Raw genomic sequence first — 24,088 nt, 5'->3', positions numbered from 1 at the left:
CAAGTTGTGCTAAATATGTTACATTGCTAATTATCTAGTATGGAATGTTGTGCAATATAGAGAATTTTTCCCACTAAGTATATAACTTTTTCAGTGAACATAGCATGTCTCTGGAATAGTGTGTTATAATTTTGAAGTTATTTAAGTATGCTTTTTCTCCCCTGTGTTATGTGAGAGGATATCAAAGTGACACCATATTTTGTAATGTAGATTGAATATCAATAAATTATGTGCTCCATTTTGAATGTTTTATATACTAGATGACAATAAATGGCTGTGCTCTTCAGGTGGGTGAAGGCCCATGTCGGAATACTGGGGAATGAAATGGCTGACCATCTTGCTAAACAAGCTGCTACAGAAGATGAAGGGGAAATAGCTTATAACAAAATACGACAGATACGATATTAACAGAAGAGAAAGAAGAGAGCTTAAAAAATGGCAAGAACAGTGCTCTATCTTAACTAAAGGCGCAATAACGAAATCGTTCTTACCATCAGTTAAAGACAGATTGAAAATAAAGTTACCTATCAGAGCCGAATTTACTTCTATCGTGACATGTCATGGCTTCACAAGATCGTACCTTCACAGGTTCAAGATTATTCCAACACCAACGTGCCTTTGCAGACTACAAGAAGAACAGACAGTCAACCATATAATACTAAGATGTGCCCAACTGGAAAATGAAAGAAGAATTCTACGAGCTAATAAAATACGCACAGGTCAAACCTGACCTCCACCAATGAATCAATTCACAAAAACATACCTAAGAAGCTTAAAAAAATTTGTAAAATCTATACAGTTTGGCAAAATGTAATAATATTCAAAATTACAAATAATATTAACAATGATTTTAACCTAAAATAAAGAAGTATAATTAGGTAATACTTTAAGAATTGCAAGATCTTAATCAAAATTGTAAATATCTTGTTAAGTCTCATGTTATAAATTATGTAACCAATTGTAATATCTTATGTAAACCATGTAGTATTACTCCAATGTAATGGAGCATGCTGATATATATAAGTAAAATTAAAAAAAATGGCAGACAGCATCCAAGGTTCCGCTGCCTCCTAGAGGAACGGTAGTGTGTGTGCTTCGTTCATTTTAGTGGATAAGTTTAAGTTGTACATTAATAATTTCGGGTAGTATTCACTGAAAGAGGTTCTAACTGTTAACGTTAGGTAGACAGGCCTATTGCTTTTTATATAGTACATATTTAAAAAGGTCAAAACAAAAGTCTCAGTTACCCCAAAACACTTCTGACTCAAGGGAAAACAAAATTCGGATATTTAATAAGAGTGAGTAAGAACGGGAATTTCGTTTAAGAACTAGCAATGCAATCATTTCAGCGGTTTGATCAAGGGAAATTAGCATCAAACGCTTCGATCGACTTGCCGATAACAGAGTTCGAACTCAGCAGACTCGAGAAAGTGGAAACAACACTGAACATTCTCACAGAATTAATAAAGAATGAGAATGTATTGATTTAGTATCCAGTAATAGTAAGCTAACTTAGCATGCCATTATGATCCAAATATTTGATTATGATCATCTGAATTGTGTTCAAATAGGTAAAATCAGCGTTTTTCAAATTTTTTGAAGTGGGGACCACTTTTTTAAGTCACAAAAGTTCCGCGGACCACCTTACTCTTGTTCCCTTCAAAAGCAAATTTATCATTTTTGTAGCATATTTTAATACCAGTATTCTTATATTTTAAAATAGAATTTATTAATTATAATACTTTTGTAATTATATTTTGTAACCAATCATAAGTAACTTATAACAAATTCTGTGCATTGTTGATTCATTGCTTGCCTGGTAGCAGTTAGTCGTTTGAAGTCCTTCTTATGTGGTACACGCTAGTAGTTGTCCATGTCTCTGTTAAATAGTGCCCATTATAAATAATGAAAAACTGGCTTTAATCCGGATCTTTGAAAAGAAAGGAACATGATGATATGCTTCATTCAGACAGTGCTAATAGTTCAGAAGCTGTGTGTGAAGAAATATATTAATTATAGTGCCATTAAAGAGATATCTAGTCTTACTACTAGCTATTTAAAGAAAAACTACTTTCGTAAATATGACAAGAGTTATTTGAAACTTGGATTTGCTTGGTGTGGCAATGAGAGTGAACCAAAACCTCGGTGCATTGTTTGTTATGAGGTGCTTTCAAACGAGTGTATGAAATCCGCGAAATTGAAATGGCATTTAGGGTACGGCCACACGAGCTACATTTGTCGCAGGTTTTCTGCTACAAATGTAGCTGCCGTAATTGTCGCAAAATGGGTGGCCACACGGGCGCTACAATTACTGCTAGTTTCTGCGTTAAATGTCGCTACGTGTGGCCACATGACACGCCATACGTAGCGACATTTGTAGCTAGTTCTTTTGCGTTTTGCAGCACTAAGCAGTAGTGTAGTGGAAGCTTTCTTCCGAGATGGAGTATGAAGCCAAAGTCACTTTGTGTGTGTTGTTAGTGTACATTATTACGGTCACACACAATTGTAATAAGCATGAGAAGAAAATTTATAGCAGTGCCATAAAGTTAACTTTTATTCCTGTGTCGATTTTACAAAAGGCAATATTGTTTGTCAGTAACAATCGGAAGTACGGTGTGGGTGAAGGGTTTGCTGAAAGGCTGTATGAAGACCTAATTTCGCGTGGTTCTGTAGAAGGGTCATTGGGATTGTACGACAGGTTAGACATGCTCTTCCCTTTTCAATACATGAATTTCTGAAGTATCTCCAAATAAAAAGGAGTTTTAAACATGACCCAAAACACAACTCAAAGAGGCAATCTTTTGTAACATATTTGAGAGATCTGTCTTGTAAAAGAATTGTGTTTTTTCTTTTTTACCAAATGAAGTCGCTGTGAAGGGTTTACTGGAACGCTATTGTATAGATTTTATTATTGAAGGAAACCTTTGGTCGAAAATGAAAGAAAAAAAATGTGTATTGTGAAAAGAGTATAAGTAAACACATCTATCATAAAAGTTCTCTTTTTCTTGGTTTTGCAGAATGCTTACTGGACGTTGCGGCAATTTAAACTTTATAAACAATACTGATTTGTGAGGTCTGTCCTGCAAAAGAATTGTACGTTTTTTTACCAAACAAAATTACTGTGAAGGGTTTGCTAGAACGCTTTTGTATACATTTTATTATTGAAGAATTCTTTAGGTCGAAATTGAAAGAAGAAAAATGTATGTACTTTTTAAAGAAAGATTTTTGAAGAGAGTTAAAAAATAGGGCAACTCAGCTCGACTATACATAAGCGAAGCAATATTTATTGGCACCGTATTGTTAGTAACAAAATATGTCATATATATTGGCATCGTATTGTTATAAATCTGTCATGATAATAATTTCCCATCTAAAAGTCAATCTCCCTCTCTACTTCACTCCCTCATAAACACAAGTTAATTCTGTTGTTATGATTACATATACATACTGAGAATTTCAACCATTAAAGAAACGGGTTTTTCTTCAAATTTGAGAATGCCAATAGAAAACAAAGTTTACTTTCTCTTAAACATAATAGATCACGTTTCTCAGATTATTAAATTTCGGGGGAGGGGGAAACCGAAAGGTGAATCTTAGGGTATGTTACAGTTTCATGTCTCATAAAGTTTTTTGCCAACAAAAGAAAATTTTAATGCTAAAAGATAAGTGGGGTGGTACAAATTGCGATATCTTATAGCTAATTCGAGAGACAAATTTCACTGCACTCATCAATGTCACTTGTTTTATTTTTAAATACATTAGGCCTGAATAAAATGCCAAGGTGTTGTATGCCTGGCTGCAAATTCAATTACCAGAAATGAACTTAGTGGCGATATTTACTTTTCCTTCTGGTGAAGTAACAAAAACCAGGAGTAAGATTAAGAAAATAGTATTTAAAATTAGCTTACGCGTGTATCCATACGCATTTGCAAATTTACATTGCGCTAAATTATTGTAATTCTCTACTGTAAAATGAATAACTTTGATTTGTTATTTCACTCTTTTTAAAGTCTTAATCTGTGTGTCCTTTACATGACATTTGATTTTCGCTTTCTGTCTCATTCCTAAAAAATTAAAGCATGGCCATTCATTTTACACGGTTGTTTGTACTTTTATTACAATTTTTTTTTTTTGTTTTCTTTTGCATGATATTTATTCTTTATTTATTGTCAGTTAGTAGATAAAAGTCTTTTGACATGTATATTCTTTGACTCGCTGAGTCTCCTCTGGGAATTAGTAAAGCGGAAATAAATATTAATATAAATTTAAAGTTTAAAAATATGGATTTCATAATAAGAAATTCCCAGTAACTAACAACAATGTTAATTCGTTCAAGGTGGAAAATTATTGGTCACGAATAGACCTAACATGTCAGACGGTGCCAAACCTGCTACATTTACTGCTCCGTGTGGCCGCTTCCATTTAACTCAATGCGGTCTATAATTCCAGCTACATTTGTCGCAGAAAACTTGCTACAAATGTAGCTGCACGTATAGCCACCCATGTCACTACGTGTGGCCACCCAACAGCAGTAAATGTCGCAGAAAAAATGGACCCGGACCCATTCGAGTTGCGACACGACCTTGGGATGTGCCAAACTTGCTACATTTACTGCTCCGTGTGGTCGCTTCCATTTAACTCAATGCTGCCTATAATTCCAGCTACATTTGTCGCAGAAAACTTGCTACAAATGTAGCTCGTGTGGCCGTACCCTTAGAGATGAAACACGCAAATGTAAAAAGTAAACCTGTCGGATTTTAAAATAGTCGGAGTCTAAAATTTCTTATATCGTCATCTGGAAAAACAAATAAAAAAAATTAATGCAGAAACATGCCCAATTTTCAACAAGTAAAGATGCAATTTGGCATGTTCTACTATTGGTGTACAACGTACAGTACGTGCCCATTTCAGTGTGAAGACTGGGTGTTGGTAAAACTATTAAGAAAGTCATCAATACATGAAAAGGTTTGGTACTTTGGTCCTCTGTTATGAATTCGGGTGGTCCTGGCTGAATTACAGGCTCAGCGCCAGATATGCAGGGAAAAGTTGGCGAGAAACGCCATGTTCATAGAGCTTTAAATCCTTCTTTTGTTGCTGAGAGTAGAGTGGGAAGTGGGTAGGCGGGTAGGGTAAGAAATTTCATAAAATATTACTGGGAGAAAAAGTGAAAGACGATTGCCATGTGTCATTTCCAAACTCTGAGATTTTCAACTATAGTGTTATATGCAATTCGTTTGAATTTTATTTTTTCTTCTGTCTTTTATGAAGGACCACAAGGACAGAACTCGAGAACCACAGGTGGTCCACGGACCACAGTTTGAGAAACGCTGGGTAAAATGAATAAGCTATGTAATAAATCAATGCAAAAAAATGGGGAATTGAGCCAACCGGATTATGTTGCGTTGCTGTAAAAGTTGTTCCTCCTGAGATTCAAGAGCCTCCACAACTTACTTGTAGGAGTATATCCATTATCAACACACTTTTAAAATAATAGAAGACAGTATAACACCTTACACCAAGTGGCATCGTTTGATACAAAAGAAATACATGAAGTCAATTTTTTGCCAACATTTAAAGTTCAAGCATAGGATTATCATTTAATTGAAGTCTTCTTCCAACTAAGAATAACAACCTTCAGTTCTTACAAGTATATTTTGTTTTAGATGCTGACCAATTGTCTGTTAGGTCTAATATAGTACCAAGATTAAAAGTGAAATTGATTGAACAACTCCAGAAAGCACTGCTTGAAAATAACAGTTACAATTCATTGTTTTAAATACAACTTTGGGAGGGGGGAAAAAAACACAAACACAGGAGCAAACGATCTACTACAACAGGAGTCTTGGCTTTGTCCGTCACAAATATGACTCAACCATTATTGGGATTTGAACCCTATTCCGCAGTCATCATAAGCCAGTGCTCAGCCAACTGAGCTACCAAGGCAACCTGCAGTGTGTTTAAGAACTCTGTGTGTAAGAGAAAAGGTGAACTCTATTGGAAAGACGACGACAAATGATTTTAATCAAAGTGCCTAGGCATTCATAAAATAAGTAAATAAAAGTCACACAAAAAGTTCAGAGTGCGAAATTCACCTTCTACAGCTATGATGATGATTATAGTGTCTAACTCATTTTATATATTTATTGTTTCGGTATAAGTAGAGATCTTGTATTATATCTCTACCTCTGTGCAACGTCTCAGTTTGCAATGAGGAGGAAGAGAGATATCAAAATGTTGTACTAATCTGTGAGAAAAAGTATGACTAAACTCTCACCTTACACTCAAGCAAGCAGTGACCAGAGCATTAGAATGAAGGCAATCAGATCTCTCTTGTTTTATTTTTTAGTACTCTATCGCCCACGACCAAGATAAACCACTTCGAACTCAACTGTCAATCACCGGCAGAGATATAATAAAACATCTGTATATGAGTTCTATGTGTTTTGTTTCTGTGCATTGTTATATCTGCTACATTTATAATGCAGCAATCAATCAGCTGCTGTTTATATTCTTGTTATCGCTGTGTGTAAAAAATGTACTATACTGCTATGCGGAAAATTTCTAGTGGCAGGCACACTCCTAAACACTGATTATGGAGACAACTCCGCAACAAGAAATGAAAATAAAAAAATTCTTTATGTAAAAAATGTTTATACATAAGCAAATAAATAATGTTTGACCCGTAATTACTACATTCAATGCTAACAACTGAACAACAGCTAAATGAAAGACAATTCAACTAGGTTAGAATATTAGAATATGTATATCTGTTAGACCAATACAAGACATCATGCTCTGATTCGCTCTTGATGTTTGGAGAAAACTTTATATGACTGACACTTGATCATAACCGTATTGTTTTCATTGAAGTTTTGTTTTACCAACTTCCTTCCTTCATTTTTTTAAACATGTTTAGCTTCTGTTTATGATGTTACCCATCACTTGCTACAATTTCCTTTCAGAAATGGTGATATTTTGACTGATATTATTTTCATTTCTTACAGTTATTGAAACAGTAATGCTCATCAGAAATACAAAAGATGATCTTCCCAATTCTAGACACTTTACCTATTAAGTTTAATTATTTATTTATATTAACTGTTTCTACTATTCTAATGGCTTTGTAATTATCTTCATTTACTTTGAGTCAGCTAAGTTAGCTCTGTGGTAGTACAACTGTCTCTAAAACTAGCCGGCTCGGGCTCGATTCTCGGTGGGGTCAGAAATTTTCATGTAAAATTTCTACCTCACAACTAGGAGAGATGGCGATGCACAACTTTTAATCACTAAATCGTGCACCAATATGCCTGGGTTAAATCCCAAATCTCTCCGCAGTGCATATTATGAAGAAAAGGCATACTATGTCACTGTTGGTAGTGATTCGCCTGTCGGATGGAGACGTTAAGCCGGGTGGCCCCCTTGGTGCTGTTCAACAGGAGCAGGCTATGTGCCGGCACCGGGTTTCCCTTTCTCCCTTCTTCACCTTCATCATCATCCTCACCCATTCCCTACACGAACACTTATACATACACTCACCCTAGTACACGACATAACTCTTCATAGATACAAATCATGCATAATGTAGCCTGCTGAAGTGATGTGCAACTTGAAAATGGGTCACAATCCTGCCATCTTTCTGCAGTATGCGGAACCCGAATTACGGAAGTGAAGTGGGTAGGCATTAGATACATACATATACATAATTTACTTTGTATTGACATGTTTTGTTCTTCCAAAAGATTATAACTACTCCTTTAAATAAATGTCTAATTACACACGCAATACCGATCGACAGGCAAATGAATGAATTCGTGAGAAATGCGACACAACCATAGTTTACTCCTAAGCAAGTCATACCAACAGGCTGTTAAAGTAAATAACGTGTATAAGTGTACAGTCAACATACTATTCATACTGCACCACTCACTGCAGAGTGCTTCCTGTAACCTTACATGGTACATTACTACTCAAGACAGCAAGCATGTGGTATTTTTAAGCTCTGTGCTTTGAGAGTAGGACGTAGTCACACCCATACATAATTCGACGATATGGTATAACATTACTTTTATTAAAAGAGCATGAAAGAAAAAACAGTTTCTCCCCTATCTCAGAAAGCAGATTCATTATTTTGTTTGTCAATACCTTCCACAAGTCATACTATTTATAGCCACATATCGTGAAACAACTGGAAAATTATTTCTGTCAACAAATTGTCTCATTTCTCAAAGGAGACTGCAGCAAGTAATGGATATTTTCATAAGTAGATATAAAAAATGTTTGGAAAAAGAAGGCATCAGTTTCACCGTCTTCTTGCTCAGTTTGGATAAGTAAATAATATTGCAACAGTATATATATTTAATAATTTTTACATGAAAAATGTTTGTTCTGCAAACTGTCTATGTTGAGTTATCCCAATAAACAGAGTATAGCAGCGAGCCTGCAATAAAAAAAAGTAACATAAAGGTTACGTGAATACGTCTTTGTTTTATTGTATTTTGTTATTTTTTTATCATCTTATGAAAACTATATTCGATCTCACATATTACAATAACTACAACGAAATTTATTTTAAATAAAGTGTTTATTGAAATAACTAAACATCTCTTTGTAACAAGATCTGTTTTCAACACTTACACTTTGTACAGTACTACTAGAAACACTATTATTATTATATTCTTGTAAATATCTTTGGTTCTTGATGTTGCATAAATTATTTATTTTGTGCCTTATTACTTCTCTTTATCTGTTTATGTGAAGACATACAAGTTGCACGTACACTGTCTTTTGTCCATTACAAAATAATATTAATTACATTAATATATTTTTAATCTATCCCCTCCATGTACATAAATAATAAACTCTTCCATTTTGAGTTAACTCCCCTCTATTATATCGACTCGTCCAATTTTATCATAACTTTCTTGACAGACTTCACTTATATGCAGATAATGTTAGTTGCTAATTAGATAACACTCGTCACTTATTCACTTGGAAGTAGATTACACAACACTCGACAGATGACATCATATGTACGCTTTTGCAGCATCTAGCAGAGACTTCTTGAACTTCGTGTTACACTAAAAATGTTAGATTTCCTCAGCAATTGTACCTCGAACAAAGACGTATTCACGTCAAAAAATTACACAAAGCAGTACAGGAAGTTCTGTTTACAAAGTATTGGATAGAATCAGATGTAATTTACTTAAAATTATATTATATTTTTGTTTATTCGTTGTTAGAAATAAGTATAAATAGCACATTGTTCAAGCTAAGTTTTAAATTCAATTAAAAATAACAGCTTAGGAAATGCTACATGTAATAGCTGTTCTGCATGAACTCAGCTTAGGTTAATGCTAGCAGAAAAAAAAAAAAAAACATACAGTAGAACCTCTATTATCCATAGTAATGAAGGGGGTGAAGTGAGCGGTTAATCAAAAAAATCGGATAATACGTACCATAAAAGGTTTTCATAAACTAAATGCATAATACAGTTTCCTAATTTTATCAGTGGTCTAACGGGGCTATATTTAATATAATTAAATATGCACCAAACCTATACGCAAATAGAATTATTCCAATTCAGAAACAACTAAGTAAACTCCAAAAGGAAATAACATTTCAATGGATACCTAGTCACTGTAGTATACCTGGAAACGAGAAAGTCGCTAATATTGCAAAATATATTTGCAACCAAGACCTCTTCAAGTGATATCTCTATCCAGTCCTTTTGTTTCAGTAAAGTCTCATTTTATAAACCTATGGATCAACAATTGGCTCTCTTCTGAAAAGGGAAAAATTTTATAGTCTGTACAAAGAAACCAAATGACCTGGAAATGTACAAAAACTTGCCCAAACATGTTCAAACATTTTTAACAATAGCCAAAACAAGGGTCACATTGTCACACAATTGTACCTACACCGATTTCACCTTTCTGATAATCCTACTTGTCTGTGATGTAATAATCATGATGAAAATCTGGAACACATTCTTCTATACTGTCAATCCATAAACCACGAAGTAAATTAAAATCATCAGTACCAGTTGCAGAAGACACAGCCCTGCAGTATATATTGACTACACCCCAACTCTGGCTACTAGCAACAGGCATCTATAATGAACACCGATCAAAGTACCCCTCTTTTCTCATGAAAAACAAAAACTGAATAGACTACAGTGGACTATAGTGGACATTAAGTTGTCAGCAAACAGCTGGATACATTAAGAAGATTGACTGATTTTATTTTAACACACTAGGTAGTGGATCAGAAGTTCGCTAATTTAAGTCTGGTTTTGAACAACGAGTTTTTAATGGCGGCTGTCTGTGGAAAGACAGGAATAGTAGAAGTCTCATGTTGTAGATTTACATACTTTATACACTTTAAAATTGTTTTTCATTAAATCGCGCAGATTTGTAATTTCAATCTAGTATTCTGATATGAGATAAACCACAGTTTCCCTTTTCCTGAACCGCTCAATTACTTGCACTTTTTTCCGTAGAACAACATACTTTCTTTTGACATCTGTGGAAGACATTTTGCATAGAAGTTACACAGTACGGCCACTCGAACAGTAGACCATACTGTGTAAGAATGAAGGTTTGCAAAAGGAAAACACTCTAGAAAAAATTCATACTAATATAATGTACAGAATTTCATACTTTTCTGCAGAAAAAAAGCGAGATAAAGACAGTCAGATAATCCACCAATTGGTTAATAGGGTGACGGATATTCGGGGTTCTACTGTATACAAGTGCAGTAGCACAATTATGTTCGTAAGAACAGATCAGAGTTGCATTTGAAGGGCATTTTTGTTTCAGAAGTAACTTATATACCATTGACATTATTAATCAGAAATTTTGTATATGATAACTCAATGTCCTAAAAAAAACTGTAATGTAGACTTACCTTGCTGAAGTACCCGACAGTATGACATCCCTCGGAGTCTCCTATGGTCATAACGTAGAAGAGAAAAGGTTCAACATCGTAGTAAAGTGTTTTGTGATCCAAGAAGAACTTTGCTAGAAGACAGAGATTCTGGCAGTACTGTTTGTAACGTTTGCCATCCACTTCCCACACTGAAATCTTCTCCTTTCTGTAAAAAAAAGGTATGAAAATATTCACTAATAAGACAGAAACTGTGACATCAAAAGAAAAAGTGTAAATTGAATTATTTTAAATAATGCACCAACTAAACAAGTATCTTTTATAAATATTAGGAATACTATATAAATTGTAATAATTTTAATGCTGAGATGTAAGACTTAATTTCCAAATGTCATATTATGATACAATAAAAAGAATACTTACTGGGAAAGCAAAAAATAGCACACATTTTACATTTTTTAAAACACTGACTATTGTATGGAGTGAAATGTGATTCCTTCGAAGAAATGGTGTGTACACAAGGATTGACTATATTAGAAAGTGATGACATCAGAGTCGAATTTAACATTTTCAGCTTGATAAATTAAATAAAAGGCCATTAATTTCTAACAAGCCCATCACATGTCATGGTTCCTCGACAATGTTAAGACATGTGAGAGCACAGAGTGAGTTATTAATGTTATAATTGAGACCTAACAGCTAAGGGAGAAAACCACAACAGAAAAACATCATTCTTCTCAGAATGCTGAGTAGTTGGGCATGAGGTTAGCTAACTCATATTGTAAAAAATTCACTGCTAGAAATCCTAAAAAATTAGGGATGGCCAAGGTTTTGATGGATGGATGGAGTCTTGGAGGACCTGAGAAAGCTTGGAATTAATTAAATGATGGTAGACGTTGCCAAAAGTAGGGAAGTCTGGAGGAAGTTGCTTACAGAAGCAATGGCTCAAATTGGGCTATGGAGATGATGACAACGAAGAAATGGAATGAATATATACGAGTCAATAATTGTCCAAGAATGATACATATGAAATATAATAGTTTTTAGTAAAAAAAAATTAATATGACTTTATTTAAAATCAAAAACACAAAATGGTCATGAATTCGAAATCTGTTCATCAGTTTATGTAGAAGGTGAACAGATAAATAAAATGACCAGCTCAATATGTTCCCAGACTCCTGTGTTGGAGTCCCAACAACAACAATTAAGGAAATTTTTATGATAGCCTTGAAGGGTTCTCTGCAGATTTTACGGCGACACTTGTATTTCAATTCAAATTTAATTTTCTCATTATATTTTTTATCTGTATTTTTATTTTACTGCAAATTTTCATTATGTGAAATATTATCTACTGTAAATTTTAGTAGGAGAGTATACTAAGTCCTTCTGGGCTACCTCCAATGGGAGGCAGTTATTATAAATAAAATAAACAAATTTCTTGTAAGACATTTTTAATGTCATCTTAAATGTTACTGTTTAACATTCTTTGTCTTTGGCAACCTCACCAAGTTGAGGAAGATAATATAGTTCTACTTCTGTTTACGAATATTCTAAGTTCAAAAAGCCTCCAGATTGAGAAATCACTGTAAACAGACAGATGGCATGCCTTAAAACCACTATTTTTTTGTATCAGAGATGCTGAAATATGTATTGCTATGAAAATCATACTTTCTTTTTATACCACCTATTTTGTTCAAATAAAAAAAGAAGAATTTACATATATGCTAGGGGGAGGGGACAGACAGAGACAGAGAAAAAAATCATGTAAAAAATCTTTTTACTAGGATACCGTCCTATCAAACACAGTTTCTGGAAGGAAGGTTAAAATTTAATACATGCAAGTAGGTAGAAACAAGCTCATCAACAAACCTGTATACTTCCTCTCCAGGAGGGTGTCTCCATACACATTTCACAATATGTCGCTTGAGAATTGTGCGACTCTTCATATACCGAAGGCAGTATTCACACAGATACAGTTTTGGCACTCTGGCATAGTCCTCTGGGTATGGGCTTTGGTACCACACTTCTACTTCAAACTTCCCTATTTCAATATATTTTGTTCCCTTAACATGTGGTAAACCTTTCAGATCTTCTTCCTAAACAGAGAGAAAAAATTATGTAATTAATACTGGAGACATTTGCATAATGAAGATGGCTTGGTGATCTGACTGTTACTGGACATTTAGACAGAAGTCTAGAAGATGAAAAAGTAAAGTCATTGGCCACATCCAGTAATTTCACTGCATGTAAAGGATCTGTATTCAGGAATAAATATAAATAAAAGTAAAATTTTATATTCGGGCTCAACATTACTCTGTACTCAATTCTTGATACCAGAAGTCCCTGTAACAATGCTTAAAAAGATCCTTCATGGAAAAGAGTTAAAAATCACAGGCGTAGTTTAGGCTGTAGCATGTTTGCCTGCAGATCCAAAGTTGTGTTTGGGCATGGGTTCGATTCGCACTTGGGCTGAGTACCTGGTTGAGTTTTTACCGAGATTTTCCCCAATTGTAAGGCAAATGTCAGGTAATCTATGGCGAATTCTCGGCCTCATCTCGCCAAATATCATTTCGCTATCCCCAATTCCATTGATGCTAAATGACCCATTAGTTGATACAGCATCATTAAATAGCAAAGTAAAAGAAAGAGAGAAAGAAAGTTAAAACACGATTTAAAATTTTATAGGTTCACAATAATACTACAACAAGGTGCACTTATTGAAAATAGTAGATATCAAATAAATCGAGCCCGGCCAAAAAGAACCAATGCCTTAATTGTAAAATGCTCGTTATTTAAAATTAACCATATCTGCATAACATTACATATTACAGAACATTATTTCTAATTCTGTCAAGTACAGCATGCAGCATATACAAATTATTGTAATTATAAGCGGTTGTGGTTGGTGTATTTAGTGGAAAGACTGGACATATCTTTCACACAAGTGGAAAACGAATCAGCATTGAATGGCACTGATTTGGTTCTACAGTACCGTACAAATAATGCAGTCGGTAAGAGGTAAATACACATACACACATGACACTATTATATACAAACACACATGCACCCTATTCAGTAATATGTTAAAATCGTCTTTGGTGGTACTTACTTCGAAGACTGAAACCCAGACATGGATAATAGGTTTTTCAATCAAAGAGAGCAAAAGTACAGTTTCTTCTGGGACAGAATTTAAAACTGAAATTCTATGTACCAGTATGATTACTGCACGCGAAATTAAATTCATTACTAGCATAAAGAAACTCTACAGATAAAGAAATAGCCTTTGTATGATGCACCTGCACATACTACCTTTACTGTGGATGGTTTTGCCAGCTAATTCATTATGGTGCTCTTTGATATCTGATAGTAGGAATAACGTGAATAATTCTTTACTAATCATCATACTTTCATTTGAAGTAATGAACTTCGCCTTATGGATATCCATACCTTAAAAATGAAATTCATCTCTGCCAGGGTAACATAATTATTGAATGGTCTTAGCCGAATGTGTATGGAGGCAATGGAAACAAAATTTTATGTTTCAATGTTACTGTTTTCTTGGTTCTTAAATATGTAATTGAAGAATGTAATCCCAAAACTCGCTTAGTCCATTTGGCCATTTTTATGATTTATACATACAAGGTGGGTCAAAAGTCGCTTCCCCCAATATTCGTTCTTAGGTTTCATACTTGTACACATACGTGGTACAGTCATTAAGCTCTAAGACTTGACGCCTGGAGGGTAGGTGCCCACAAGAATCTGGATGTATCACAAGATGCCGCATTACACGGCGTACATTTAAACAGAACCACATCCTCCTTCAAAATAATCTCCGTTGGCCGTTACGCACGTTTGCCAACGTTGGTATAGCTGCTGGAAGCACCGTTGAAAGATGTTGGCAGGAAGGTCCTGTATGACTTCTCTTGTGGCAGTCATGACCTCTTAGGAAGAATGAAATCTACGCCCCCGTAGGTTTGCTTTCATGCGAGAAAAGAGAAAAAAATCGCATGGTGCGAGATCAGGTGAGTATGGAGGGTGTGGAAGAACTGTCACCTGTTGTCTTGCAAGTTCCTCTTGGACAAGGACAGAGCGATGTGCAGGGGCGTTGTCATGTAGCAACAGCCAATTCTTTGTACGCCATAGCTCAGGTCGCTTACGGCGAATTGAATCTCGTAAACGGCCAAGGATCTCTTTGTAGCAGGTTTTGTTCACAGATGCACCTTCTGGGATGAATTCCATGTGAACAATTCCATTTGAATCAAAAAGCAGTTAAGCATCACCTTGCCTTTTGACCTGTCTTGTTCGCGGTTTTTTCTGTCGTGGTGATAACTGCGTTTTCCAGGTGGTGGATTGTCGTTTCAGTTGCGGATCGTAAAGGAAACACCAAGTTTCGTCTCCAGTTATTATCCGGTTGAGAAACGTCGGATCATCGTCAGCACTACTGATGAGGTCACCACAAATCATCATGCGATCATCACGTTGGTCTTGAGACAGGATTCATGGCACACTGTGCTGGGTAACACGAGACATGTTCAGGTCATCAGACAGAATTTTGTAGTAAGTACCATGGCTGACCCCTACTGTTGCTGCGATATCGTCTACCGATTGGGAGCGGTTAGCATGCACCAATGTTGCAACTTCTTGGATCTTGCGTTCAGTTCGAATTGTTTGTGGCTGACCAGTACGCACATCATCTTCCAAACTGTCTCTTCCTTGCAAAAAACGTCGGTGCCACCTAAACACAACACTGCGACTCACTGCGTCCTCACCGTAAACTTGCTGCATCATTTGAAACGTTTCGGCAGCAGTTTTGCCTAATTTCTGGCAGAACTTGATGTTTGCCCGTTGCTCAAACTGTGACATCTCGGGTTCCGACATGCGCATTCAAATCACCATCACAACAAAGACCGTAGTTCTGCTTACAGTGCATGCACTCAACTGTCTCTTGTTGGGTCGAGAGACTAACTGACAAGGTATCATACCATGGTGCCACCTATGCGCTAAAGTGCACCACAACACCACTATGCGCTCAGTATTAGAACTTAATGACTGTACTACGTATATAGATATTGGGGAAAGCGGCTTTTGACCCACCTTGTATATATGATTTATTTGAGACCTCTATCATTCCATTTTAAAGTTTGTTTTCTTCCAATACAACGTCATTCCTTGTTTACAGTTTGTGTTATTGTGCAGGTCGCTTGAAAACGTAGTCCGCAGACAGGAGGATAAAAAACTAAACCAGTCCTTTCATAAAAATGGACTGAATATGTTTTGGGATCACAATATTCAATTTATTAATGTACTTGTTGTAGATCACTGCAATCATTATACACAATATTATTGTCAAAATTATGGTACTAGGCAGGCTTTGAAGAGAGGTTTCTGGTGTAGCTGACAGTCTAGCCAGTCTATTAACATATTGTAGTATGAAAGAAGTAAAAATGGCCGGAAATTATTAACTCTCTTTCTAAAAATTGTATATAATAGTCAATTATTTAAAAATCTTTTAATTTTGAAGAATTCATTATATCAGAATGACATGACCTGTGACAACTAAAAGCAGGTAATGTTAATAGACTGTGACTAGATTACATCAAGAATGTGCAACCTGTTCTTATGCAGTGTTATTTCATTATGGGTGGTCACTGGAACAGAAACCAGTTCAACAAGACTGACATGAAATTCATGCCAAAATATAATTATGTATTATAATAATATGTTACTAACAAGTCAGAATGATAAGCTATGTGCCAGATAGAAATTAGTGTAATAAAGTTAGATGGAAATGTGTACCTAATTACATACAGTATATCATTTGAGGTTAAATTGTGGAAGTCAGAACATCTCATAGAGTTGTCATGTGATTGCTGCATTATTAAAGATCTTCACAAGCAGCAAAATTGTTACATTTGCAGTTGAGTCGTGAATTATTTCAGTCTGCATATCAAATGCTAATATGACAAAAATATAGCAGATATACAGACAGAAAAGAATTAGAGACAGACAGAGAGAGAGAGAGAGACAGGAGGATGAAAGGAAGAGGATGGGAAGAGGAAGAGTGAGACAGATAAACAACTAGAGAAAGAGAGACAAGTAGAGAGTGTAAGAAACAGACAGACAACTAAGAAGAGAAGTTCGAAGTGTTCCAAACACCGATTTTGTTGAGCTTTCATGAGATTAATCTATATGGATGAAAAAAGAATATTCATCCGAAAATCCTGTCGAATGGGCCATAATTTTCCACATAATAATGTTTAAATTCCCTTACAGCCCTTATGAAACTAAAGTAAGAAAGTGTTTTTAAGAGTGGTCTTTTAGTGCATAGGTATTCAATTTTTTTTGCTAGCACACCTCCAAAATATATTTTTTTTAATCTTTGTATCCCCAAAGTGCATTGCAATTATATTTAAGAAATAATAAATAATTATGATTGATGTTGTATGTAAAATAAATTATTATTATTATTATTATTATTATTACTTATGGCTTTTAAGAAACCCGGAGGCTCATTTCCGCCCTCACATAAGCCCGCCATCAGTCGCTATCCTGTGCAAGATTAATCCACTCTCTATCATCATATTCCACCTCCCTCAAAACCATTTTAATATTACTCTCCCATCTACGTCTCGACCTCCCCAAAGGTCTTTCTCCCTCTGGCATCCCAACTAACACTCTATATGCATTTCTGGATTTGTCCATAGGTTCTACATATACTGCCCATCGCAAACATCTGGGTTTAATGTTCCTAATTATGTCAGGTGAAGAATGCAATGCATGCAGTTCTGTGTTTATTTATTTATTTAACCTGGTAGAGATAAGGCCATCAGGCCTTCTCTTCCCCTCTACTTGTGTAACTTTCTCCTGTAACTTCATCCCTCTTAGCCCCAAATATCTTCCTAAGAACCTTATTCTCAAACACCCTTAACCTCTGTTCCTCTCTCAAAGTGAGAGTCCAAGTTTCACAACCATACAGAACAACCGGTAATATAACTGTTTTATAAATTCTAACTTTCAGATTTTTTGACAGCAGACTGGATTACAAAAGCTTCTGAACCGAATAATAACAGGCATTTCCCATATTTATATATTTATTTATTATTATTATTATTATTATTATTATTATTATTATTATTATGCCTATACATGCAATAGTTATTGATTCAAAAGTAATAGTAATGAATCATGTAAAATGTTATTGAAGCAAGGAAAAACAAGCGTTGATATTGTAAAGTAAACTATAATAATTATCAACAAGTATAAAATAAATATATCAGCATTTTTATGTATGTTGTCAGTGGGATGCATACCCCTAGAGACAATCCCTTGTACCCCTGGTGGCACATGTACCACAGATTGAATACCACTGTTAGTGTACTGGATGAAGTGTTGGACTGATATTCGTAGGATTGGTAGTTGGAGTCTATCTCTCATCATAATGTTTTTAGTATATAAGTGATGTTCTTCCACTCAGCAGTTATAGAACACACAGAAAAACTGAATGTAAACACATACTCGTCGCCAAATGCGGAACCTAAATCACACCCCTCGCACACAGTATAAGTGACGTTCTTCCACTCAGCAGTTGCCTGTTTTCAAATAGCTCAACTGATGTGAAGGATACCATCACATTTTGTCACGCAGGCGTACACGGTTACGCATAATCTACATCGCATTCTCTGCACACTGGTATAAGTGACGTTCTTCCACTCAGCAGTTGAACGTTGCTTTGCTCTCACATAGCCCTACTGATGCGACATACACAGTCACATTTCTTGGGAGTAAAAACTCTCAGTTTATAAATTAGCTCGAGTGCATGGCTTTGTCACTTGTGTAATATACTTTTATTGTTGTAGTAGCGACATTAAAATTTGAATGTAATCTTCAAATAATGATTATTATTATATGTAGCAGGTATAACACAATATACACAAAACAAAGTACTGGTAAATAACGATAAAATATATTTTCTGTTCAGAAAAATTCAAGGGATGCGATACATTACCCACATCCATGCACGCTATGCCCCTGATACTAACACAAAAGAGAACGCACATAGATGATAAGTTAGATGACATTAAGAAATAGGATCATATGCAGAGACTAAAAGGAAGGCAGAAAACAGGAAAGATTGGAGAACTGGGTTTGTTGGGCAGAAAACTATGAATGAATGTAATGTCAAAATTCATGGAAGTGCTTATTTAAGTAAGAATAACATTTTAACATTTTTGCAATGCCACAATACCTTTCAATTTCTCGTTAGAGTATATAAGTAAAGTATGAAAAATTATTGTGATGCAGCAAAAAATCTAGTTAGAAATTTTCATGAAAATACAAGTTTTCAGCAACCTTGATACAGAATGAACTGTTCTTGATATGCCTCTGTTTGTCTATCAGCCTGTCTGTGCATAGATATTTCTCGTAAAGTCTAAATAATGGAAAGATTTTGTTCATATTCAGTATCTATGAGTCAATTCATCTCAAAATGGTGGGTATGAAATATATACATTTTTAATTTTTGTTAATACTGTGCATATTGATATGTAGTCATTTACTTAGCTGCCTACACTGTAGTCGATTACGAAGAAGAATTCTGTTCTGAGGTTGGGGCACACATTCTGTTTGTCTCATACATGAGTATGGAAGTAGACAGGATGGCTGAAGATGAAAGTGAAAATGAAGCCTAGGGTCTAGCACCGAAAATTACCCAGCATTTGATCTTAATGGAGTGAGGAAAAACCTCGGAAAAACTCAACCAGGCAACTTGTCCCAAGCAGGATTCGATTGCAGGGCCACTATTTTTGGAGTCGAACATGCTGATCATTACTCTAAAGTGGTGGACATTAGAAGTTATGGATTCTTATTTAAAATGAATAACACAAAATTACGATTTATTCAATATAGATCAAATATTTTTAACAAGAGAAAGCGAGAAATGAAACAGTAAAGGAAGAAAGATAGACAGAGAGAAAGGAAGAGAAGGTGGGAGAGGAAAAAGAAGGGAGAGAGGAAAGGTGAAGGAGGAGAAAGAGATAACATGCAATGGGAAAGTAAAAATCTAATATATTTCCAACATCCATTTTTAGTAGTCTACCTCCTTCTTTCTGCGTCTGCCTTATAGGCTATAAACTGTGACTTGGATGAGGAATAATCACAGGGGGTTTTCTTTTGAAGACAAGAAAGGAATTGCTATGCACAATCATGCACAAGGCATGTAAAATTTCTACCTCGGAACTAGGAGAGATGGTGGTGCACAACTTTTAATCACTAGATTGTGCACCAATATGCCTGGTTAAATCTCAAAATCTCTCCCCAGTGCATATGAAGAGAAGGCATATGTCACTGTTGATAGTGATTTGTCCGTTGGACAGGGACGTTAAGCCTGGCGTCCCAGCGGCCCCCTTGGTGCTATTTAACAGGAGTAGACTACGTGCTGGCACCAGCTTTCCCCTTCTTCTAGTGGTGTAGCCAGCAGGTGGGCCCAGGCCCACCCAAAAAATATGCGAATTTTTGCGTTTTTTAATGAAAAATACTCAACATTAAAACTACACCATGGATCCAGAGCAATAGTTACAGTCGATGGCATTAAGGTAAGAAGTCGAATATGCATTCATTTCTTCAAGAGCCAATTTAACTGTGTTGGATTGGGCCTAAAAATTGTCTGGCAGCAATAAAAAGAAAGAAGCAGTGGAGGCTACTGAATTGTTACATCAGCTAGAAAAATTTGAAACCTTATTTTATTTGGTATGTTTAGACAATATTCTTGCGCTTGCAAATTCATTATCAGAAGCACATCAGTCTCCAAAAATGGATAGGCCTATTAGTAAATGTTCGTCCTTCATTAAGGCAATGATATAACTCTGAAACGAAGAAAACTTCGACAATCATGTCAAGCACAAGGCTTTGTAATCTACCAATTCTATCCATTGAGAGAGAGAAAAGTTGGGATTTGTTGAAGGACCCATCATCAGCAATCGACAGATTCGTTGCTAGGAAATCTCGATGGCTCCAGTTCTCCTTGTGAAGCGTTTGTATAGGTATGCCTTGCATAATTGTGTATCATAATTTTGCATGTTATTAAATAAGACTTCCGAGAATGAGTTTCAAGGAAGCTGACGGCAGCAGGAGGGTCAGGTACTTTCTAAACCCTGCATATGTGGCCCACCCAAAATAATTAGTCTGGCTATGCCACTCCTTCTTCCTTCCTCATCTTCATCATCACTACTCATTCCATACACTACACTTACACTAACACCTTACACATACACTCACCCTAGAACAAGACATAACACTCCACAGATACACATCATGTACAGCGTGACCCACTGAAGTGGTGTGTAACTAGAAAAATGGGTCACAGTCCTGCCATCTATCCGCAATATGCGGAACACGAATCACGTAAAATGAAGTGGATACATACATATTCCACAGGCTTTATTAACGAGTGAACAAGATTTTATAATGGTCTAATGGTAACTAGTTTTCTCCACCATTGTGTTAATCTGTCATTAACTGTCACATAAAATGTTGATCAATTCACTGATAATATAATTTAAAGAAGGGGAGACGCAAACAAATGAATATGAAAAATAAAAGATGTAAGAAAATAAGAGTCAAGAGAACAGATAAAATATAAATAGTTAAATGTAAGAAAATAAAATCGCAAGAAATTGTGCGAAAAGAATGAGGAAATGAAATATTAAAACAACAAAAAATTAATTAAATAAAATGTTACTAATTAAACAAATGCAAATAAAGTCATTATTCCAATGCATGAAGCATATACGTCGCGGTTTTAGTTAATACCATGAGCATATTATGTGCATTGTAAAATACGGTATAAAATAGTGAACAGTGTAAAACTCACAATCTTTTCACTAGCAACAGCTTGGGCCTCTTGGAAGAGTTTCAGATCATATTCTGATGTGATGTTTGCCAGTTTCGGCTCACGGTCGCGATCTTTCTCTTCTGGTGCACTACTGTCTGTTTCTGGATCACTATTATTGTTGTTGCTGCGTCGCTCAGACTTTGCCCGAAACTCCTTTATCTTTAGTTGGTAGTGACGCTGCTCAGCGGCCAAATGATGTGTTTTAGGAGACTTCTTATTCAGTTGTGTCACAGCCTTTTTTCGGTCTTCTTCTCGCTTCCGTCGTTCTAAATACATATCCTGAAATAATTCAATTGTTAAATTTATGAACATATTAAATAGCAATAAGTCAGTCATACTGACAATAACAAAGCTCCCATACTTTCATAAGTAGGTATTAAGGTAACTCTCTGGCCACTTTAATTCTACGGAAAAGAACCAAGAAAAAAATAATAATTTGTGTAATAATTCAAGTACAATTCTAGGACTGTCATCATTGGACCGCGGAACTCCATGCAATTGCATATTTTTATTGATTTGGAACATTGAAAAAGTAAAAATGGATCTTTGCTGATCATGGATTTTACATTCGAATGAAACCAACTTCATTTTGGCATATTTTGAGAGCTTTCGACTTCAACTGTATATTAATTTCATTTCGCATATTTGAATGCATATATTAATATTTTTCCTTGTTTCCCCAATTTATTATCTAATTTCAGAATTTTTCTTTGATAAAAATAAGAATAATTTGCAAAAAATATAAAACCAATGTGAGGTCATGAAATTGCTGTGACAACAATGGACACTTCCTGCTGGTGCACTCTGATTTTGTAGAACCAAAACTGAATGTATTCAAATGAAGTCATGTGAAGTGTAAATAATTTTCATTTCAACACAAGGCAGTTTAACCGCTTATCAGTATTACTGCACAATCAAGCGAAGAACCAATGCATGATCTATCTGCTTACAAGTTTAATCACCACCTACCTTATTAAGGAATTAAAAAAACATGTTTACTTTATCCTATTTAAATCACTGGTGTGCAAATATTTTATTTTATTTGGGATATATGTACTTAATAAAAAACAGTCTTAATTGTAATCATATGCACATAAATTAAGAGGAATAGGTTGGTTAATTTACAATGCAAAGGATCTGAATACTGAAGACAATCTATACAGAGCTCTTTTTAAAATAAATTCTATAACCAGTGAGTATAATTTGAAAATGTCTACATAAATAACAAAAGCTGGGTTTCACAGGTACATTGCCATTAAGAACAAAGATTAGAATAAATTATCAATCGATTAAACAAGTTGAACCAATTCAACAATCTTGGTTGTGCCATCTCATATAAAAATACTAGATATAAAATTTCCTAAATTCCAACAGTTGGTAGGTACAATAAGAATAACACTGCATAAAAACGATCTGACAGTTTTAAAGTGATGGCCATTCCATCAATGATCTACAGATCTGAAACATTCTCTCACAATGAAACAAGGAAAAAAAAAATTGAAGCAACAGAGACTAAACTTTTGAGAACAATAAGAGGATGTAGTTTGAGGAATCACAAAAGGAATGAAGACATAAGAAAGGGAGTCAATGTCTTAATGTAACTCATACAAGACTACATGTACAGAGTGATTCACGAGGAAAGGTAAAAAATTTAGGATACGATATCTTAGGTCATTTTGAGTGAAAAAGTTCATATGAACAGAGGTCCGTTTTCGAACGATGGCGGAGCTAGATACATTTTTTTGGTAAAACATCTCGCCCCAATATGAATCAGACGTTACCATATGCTGCTGACGTGAGACGAGGTCAAGGTCGCAATGAATGACGTAACATTGGAATCTGCATTGTAAACGATGTAGATAAGAGGAAGAAACCGGGTGGTGGGGCATTACAAATGTCCAATTGCCTGCCCTTGTCTGATGTAATGACATAGGACCTGCAGATAACACAAATAGCCTACACTATCATCAATTCACAGCAGTCCAGTCAGCTACCTACAGTACAATAGTTATACAGGTACAGTTATCGGAAGTGTTAAGTTGCGTTTTTCAAGATGCCTTATAAATTTTCGACTACAGAATACGCCGATATTGTGTATGTTTATGGTTTGTGTGATGGAAGTTCCTTGCATGCCGTCGCTGAATATGAACGACACTTTCCGAACAGAAGGGTACCATATCGAAGATACTTACTGTCTATGGGGTTGGATGAAAGACTTGGTATAGCAAAGGAAGGGGGAAACAAGAGAGGCGCTAATCGACCGTATTTTGGATGTGGCATAGAGAACAGTTACGTGCAACTCTCCCACGCAATGAG

The 24,088-nt window shown here is 35.4% G+C and overlaps 1 protein-coding gene across 3 annotated transcripts in view; it reads right to left on the bottom strand.

The window, feature by feature from the left end:
* Window positions 1–24,088, bottom strand: part of chm (lysine acetyltransferase chameau) — an 853,038-nt gene that overhangs the window by 816,718 nt on the left and 12,232 nt on the right. The window contains exons 5-8 of one of the 3 annotated variants that reach the window (XM_069848010.1): window positions 21,752–22,051; window positions 12,754–12,980; window positions 10,906–11,092; window positions 8,377–9,109 (exon numbers count right to left, since the gene is read on the bottom strand). In XM_069848010.1, coding sequence (XP_069704111.1) covers window positions 9,047–9,109; window positions 10,906–11,092; window positions 12,754–12,980; window positions 21,752–22,051 — 777 coding nt within the window. In that variant the 3' untranslated portion in view covers window positions 8,377–9,046. Of the gene's footprint in view, window positions 1–8,376; window positions 9,110–10,905; window positions 11,093–12,753; window positions 12,981–21,751; window positions 22,052–24,088 lie in introns of those variants that run through there. The other 2 variants (XM_069848011.1, XM_069848009.1) reach the window with 2 other exon arrangements.

Source organism: Periplaneta americana, chromosome 15 (assembly GCF_040183065.1).
Source record: "Periplaneta americana isolate PAMFEO1 chromosome 15, P.americana_PAMFEO1_priV1, whole genome shotgun sequence".
Lineage (NCBI taxonomy): Eukaryota > Metazoa > Arthropoda > Insecta > Blattodea > Blattidae > Periplaneta > Periplaneta americana.
This window is presented reverse-complemented; position numbering and strand designations above follow the sequence as displayed.